The sequence below is a fragment of the Apodemus sylvaticus genome, chromosome 4 (genome assembly GCF_947179515.1).
Source record: "Apodemus sylvaticus chromosome 4, mApoSyl1.1, whole genome shotgun sequence".
Classification (NCBI taxonomy): Eukaryota; Metazoa; Chordata; class Mammalia; order Rodentia; family Muridae; genus Apodemus; species Apodemus sylvaticus.
In genome coordinates this window covers 92,148,998-92,154,997 of record NC_067475.1, presented here as the reverse complement: position 1 = coordinate 92,154,997, position 6,000 = coordinate 92,148,998, and the positions used below count along the sequence as shown (strand labels likewise).

The 6,000-nt window shown below is 39.5% G+C and overlaps 1 protein-coding gene across 5 annotated transcripts in view; it reads right to left on the bottom strand.

The window, feature by feature from the left end:
- Positions 1–844: 844 nt before the first annotated feature.
- Golim4 (golgi integral membrane protein 4) overlaps positions 845–6,000 on the bottom strand; it is a 90,304-nt gene continuing 85,148 nt past the window's right edge. For 4 of the 5 annotated variants that reach the window (XM_052180346.1, XM_052180347.1, XM_052180343.1 and 1 more), the window contains 2 exons: positions 5,094–5,165; positions 845–4,719 (listed from right to left, as the gene is read on the bottom strand). In XM_052180346.1, the coding sequence (XP_052036306.1) occupies positions 4,579–4,719; positions 5,094–5,165 (213 nt within the window). In that variant the 3' untranslated portion in view covers positions 845–4,578. The remainder of the gene's footprint in view (positions 4,720–5,093; positions 5,166–6,000) is intronic. The other variant, XM_052180344.1, reaches the window with a different exon arrangement.

Sequence of the window (6,000 nt, the reverse complement as noted above, 5' to 3'; positions counted from 1 at the left end):
GGAGCACATGGTAACTCCATGTGCACTCTCTGGTTGATGGTTTTGTCCCTGGGAGCTCTGGGAGTACTAGGTGGCTCATATTGTTGTTCCTCCTTTGGTGCTACAAACCCCTTCAAAGGACTCCTTGGATCCTTTCTCTAGCTCCCCCATTGGGGGACTCTGTGCTCAGTTCAATGGCTGGCTAAGAGTGTCCCTCTCTGTATTTGTCATGCACTAGCAGAGCCTCCCAAGTGAAAGCTATATCCGGCTCCAGTCAGCAAGTCCTTGTGGGTGTTAAAAGCAAGGTAGAGAAGTGCTGAGAAATGACATCTGAGGCTGTTCTCTGAACTCCACATGCACACTGACGCATGCTTTTCTGACTCCCTTTACTGACATAGAGGTACACATGACCATCTGCACACACTCACATACATTTAAGCCACACTCAGGCCTTGTAGTGCATTAATTCCAAATGCTGGAGGATTAAAACTAGAAGAATCCGAAGTTCAAATCCAACCCGAGTAATAAATTTAAAAAGACATGTCTCAACATTAAAATAAATAATCAATAAAATTTTAAAGACTAATTTTTGTAGATTACATGAACTTAACAAAAGTCAAATACCCACAAAAGCCAAAACTCTCAAAGCTGTAATGCGTGAACAACATAATTGTTACATATTATAGCCAGTATCATTGTTACACATACTTTCAGTCTTCAGTGAAGAAGAGACATACCAAATCAAACGGCATCATCTGATCTTGCTCAAGCCTATGTTGTTCAGCGAACCAGATCTTTAGAAGACATGTACTTTGGGGGCAATGTTGTATATGTGTTAATAGACTAACAGGAATTTGTTAACAGATACACAGAAATGACATTTAATTTCAAGCTCCATTAGTAACATACAGAGAATGGGGAGAACAAGGTCAGCCAAGATGGTAAAGGACAAATATATTTTGTTTCCAATCACTTAAAATGGTGTACATATGTAGCATCCCAGAGACTGTTGGGTATTTGCCAACTAAAAAGTCAAAGGGACAATAAAATGGGATAGAGAGCCATATATGAAGACCCCAAAATCTTGTTTCCTACGGAGATAATATTTTCACCAGAGTCTTTATGCCACACAGATCAGTATTCTATAGTTGGCAGGCCAGACACATCCTGCTTTCTGTTTACATAAAGTTTTAGGAGAATGCAGACGTGGTTATCCTTCTCTGGGTTGTACTTAGCTGCTCTCCCTGGGTGGTGATGACTTCTCAATGCAGAGTTTCACTCTTCACTAAGCATATTCCAACTTAAAATCAGTTCCCTCTTCTTGGTCATCATTTGATATGTGGATTATGTCTTGGGTATTCCGTTTCTAGGCTAATATCCGCTTATCAATGAGTGCATACCATCAGTGATCTTTTGAGACTGGGTTACCTCACTTAGGATAATGTTCTCCAGTTCCATCCATTTATCATAATGGCTAGAATCATGACAGCCTGCAGGCAGACACAGTGCTGGAGAAGGAACTGAGAATTCTATGTCTTGAAGGCAGCCAGAAAAGCCTGTTCTGCAAGCATCTAGAAGGAGTGTCTCTTTCCACTCTGGGTAGAGCTTAAGCCCTAGGAGTCCTCAAAGCCCACCGCCACAGTGACACAATTCCTGCAACAAGGCCATGCCTATTCTAACAAGGACACGACTCCTAATAGTGTCATTCCCTGTGGGCCATGCATTCAAACACATACATCTATGGGGCCAAACCTATTCAAACCATTGAGAGAACAGCTAGCCAGGAAACACATACGAAGGAATCAGGGAACAGACAGAACCGCTGTGGGATGGCATCTAACTAGAAGTGACATAAGTTACTCCTGTGCAACTTGCCATATTATGAATAGATTACAATGTCATCAAAGAAACACACAAAATGATAAATTCAGAAGAGGTAAACAATCTCAGATGTTTCAGCGGCAGTTTCATCAACCTTAAGAGTAATCCCTCAGTGTTAATGGAGCAGCGGGAATGGAGGGGTTTCCCACCTAGTTCCCACACGGTATCTGCATGTAAGTCATTCAATACATGTAAGTCATTTTCCTTGGTAAAAGTGAGTCACTGGGGCCTGTGGCTAAAGTTATAGTCTATATTGCTAGATCTTATCTGATCACTCTTGCAAATAACCAGTCATTACATGTGTGTGTGCTCCTTTGTGCTACACTGCACATATGCCGAATTGAGTGCTTTCTGTTCCTTCTAATAAATCACAGGCATGAAATACTTTGACTTCTGTGTATGTGGAGGCCAGAAATCCACACCAGGTATCTTCATTTATCAGGATCTTGTTTTGTATGAGTCAGGGTCTCTCTTTGAAGCTGGAACTCACTGATTCAGCTACACTGAGCCCCAGTGATGCTCTTCTTTATACGTTCTCAATGCTAAGATGATAGATGTACCTGGCTCTCTGGGTGGGTGCTAGGGATGTAACTCAAGTCCTCATGTTTATAAAGGAAGCGCTGAACTGAGCCCTCTCCCCAGCCTTCCACTGACTTGTGGCCAACCAAAAGTTACAGAATAATTGGCAAGATGAATTTGTGATCATTTACATCTATTCTGGTCACTAATGGAAACACGGTCTGATTTTGTTCCCACTAGAATGTTCTTTGAACAAGGTGTTAGAAATATTCTAGAATGGTTTGTGATTGTTGCTTTAATGACCAGATTTACATATGAATTGTGGATACGACACTCATGCATTTACATAGTTTTCTAGTTCAATTTCTTATTTCTAGCCCTTAAAGACAATGAAAATTATTAACTTCTTCTTTAAGAAAAGGGTTTGATGATGAGAAGCCAAGTGTCAATCAAAGCAGAAAAGGAAAGAAAAATAAAGCAGTTTTGGAAAGCATTTAATAATTCATTAATTTATATTGTCCTATAAAGAAAAACCATAGATCACAAACTACTAAGAAATTATATGCTTTAAAAGACTTACCCTTAACTTTTTATAGGTTTATTGATTATTACCCAAGTTTCAATATGTTTCAAATAATTAAATACTGTAAAGGGACATTAAAAATACAAACTAATTTACCAAAATAATTGTATTCTGAGTATTTATGTACAATATAATACATTTTACATTACGTATGGGGCTTTTATACAAAAAGATGAGATTTGATTTATGGCTACTGGAAATCCAAACTAAATTTGAACAGAACATTTCTATCCATACATACACAATTGCTCAGCTGGGAAAATCAAAACCATATATGAGTGTGGTTATTAAAAACTAAAATTACACTCATATGATAATAGCAGGAAATGAAATTTGCTTTTATTATTTTGAAAGTACCCACACACTGATTAACTGTGAGCCGGTTCAATGTATTTAACAATATCAATGATCTAAATTAAAACATGTGCTCATTTCAGGGGAAAACTTCCAGTTTGAGTTTCCTTTTAAGGTTATGTATTCTTATTTATAGTCATTAGAATACTGAGTACATAGGCAAAGGCAGGTCAATTCTGGGTAAATAGTAAAGCCTCTAAGGGTGGGGTGTCTATCATGGTGCTACAGATATTTTACCATATAGTGTGAAAAATAATCCTATTACACTGTAGCTCTGCATGCTTTCCGATCCCTAACTATGAAGCGCATGGTTACATACCAAGGCACAGAGCTTAAGAGAGGACGATACGCTGTAGAAAGTGGATACATGAGCAAGCAGACAACTAGGAGACTTTAGAGAAGAAATGATGGGGACTGGGAGTGCATGCTACATTTCTAAGGGTGTCAACTCCTTTGGCCTCTCTAACAGGACTGAGTTCATGATACTTTCACAGGGGTATTAAGATCATTCAACTTTCAAACTTGATTCCTCTCAAGCAAGACAGCTGTGATTTTAAGCATTGCTACATAATTCTTCTAAGTGACCTGAACGTTTGAAAAAAAAGGTCTTTGTTCTCTCTCTCTCTTCCTCTCTCTCTCTCTCTCTCTCTCTCTCTCTCTCTCTCTCTCTCACACACACACACACACACACACACACACACACACACACACACAGCCTTTCTAACTGCATGTTAAGTGGGCAGATGGCTCTCATTTGCCAACCCCCTGCAGTAGTGACATCCTTTCAGAGCTGTACACAGGAACTTGAAAGAACAGCCACTGGGCCACCAGCCGAGGCCACCAGCCATTCCCTTGACATCTGCACAGTGTTTTTCCATACACCATTTTTTTCTATATCTTGCATTTTATCTGAGATAAATAGTAGACTACCTGGAAGCCGTAAAACAAGATGGCAGTAAGCTGAGACATGCACAAAAGCCAGCACATCATCCTATCATCGCTGAGAAACGAGATTCAGACCTGAAGGCAAGTCTTACTGCTTTTCTTCTTGTCTATGTTTAACTTGACTATAAAAGAAGTTCTCACCTAAAGTATCAAAATATATCCATATAAATGTATAACATTTCTAATAAAAAAGTTAAAAAAGTCTAAACCCTTGCTTTTGTCTGTAATTAAATACTCTGGAATTCAGTAGGCGGGATTTGTTTCAGAGCAGCCTGCAAACATTTGTTGGCTGAGCACAGTCTAGAAGCTGGGACCAGTTACATTTCTGCTCTGCGATGTGGCTTCTCAGCGGCCCCATCTTCTTCATCTTCCTCCTCCTCATAATGCTCGTGTCTCCCTTTGGGATGAGCCCCGTTGTGAACTCCTTGTTCTTCGACATCATTGTTCTTATCATCAGGCTAAAAGATAAAAGAAAAAAATAACTAAGAGAGGACGTATCGTGCGTGATTGATAATCTCTTTTACCAACGGATGCAACGTAGTAATTCATTTAGGACAAATAAATGATGTGAAGAAAAATGATCTCATAAGCAACACTGCTACAGCTTCAATTTTCCAGTGATCATTAACTTCTCTTAATTCGAGGTGGGCCTGGTAACTTTGGCATTGCCTGAGAGATGCAGGGAATATATTGCTGGTCCTTGTCTACATGCATGTCTGAGATTTATATGTGTAAATATAAACCAAACACACACATTCTATCATGTGCACACATACATCCACAGCTAGGCACAATTACACACACATGCACATGTCCAAAGAAATAAACATACGTTTTCACCATATGTCTCCTCAGCATTATGCTCCAATTCCCTTTTTTTCTCTTCAGTCAGATCTTCCTGAACCTAAAACAGACCACAAAGACTGAGCGCTGCTGCTTTTCCACTTAAATACTTCTAACAAAATATTTCAATTTCTGAGACATTAATTCAAAGCAGAACATCTTTACAAAAAGGAACGAAAATGAGGGTTGAAAAATGACGAAAGTAAAAATTTTGACTTGTCAACTAGGTGTGAAGAAATGTGTGATATGCCTCCATAGAAATTATTGGCAGTTCCTGGCTGTTGAAGGAACAGGTGTCACTTTCTTCATGTCGCCTGAGAAGATCCCTTTGCACTGGTAAATTACCTCCCATACGTGTTTGGGCAAGAAACTCTAATTAGACTCAGAGGATCACACTCGACTGGAAGACATGACAGTGGAAAGAAAATGTGTTGACAAGAAGCAATCCAGAAAGAAAGCAAGCATAATGGGTGAAGGGTATTGGGGAGGGCAGTGGGGAGGAAAGTGAATAAAATTTATTATACAAATATACGAAACCATCAAACAATAAGAACATTGTTATAATCAATAAGACTCTCAAAGAAAGACACCTGGATCCGAATTTCTGGATATGAATTAATTCTACAAAGTAAACAAATGCAGATGAAACTCTCTTTACAAACTGTTGTATTTTGTTCTCTAAATGGGAGAGCTCCAGAAATCTGTTTGTCAGACAGAAGTCCTAGAAAGACTAAACAGCCTGTGTATGCCTGCACATGCTGCTGCTAGCCATAGGTGGTTGTGAGCCACCATGTGGTTGCTGGGAACTGAACTTAAGACCTCTACAAGGGCAGGAGAAACCCAGAGGAGCTTAAGGAGTCTTGCGGAAGAGGGGTCAGTGACACCTCAGGAAGACC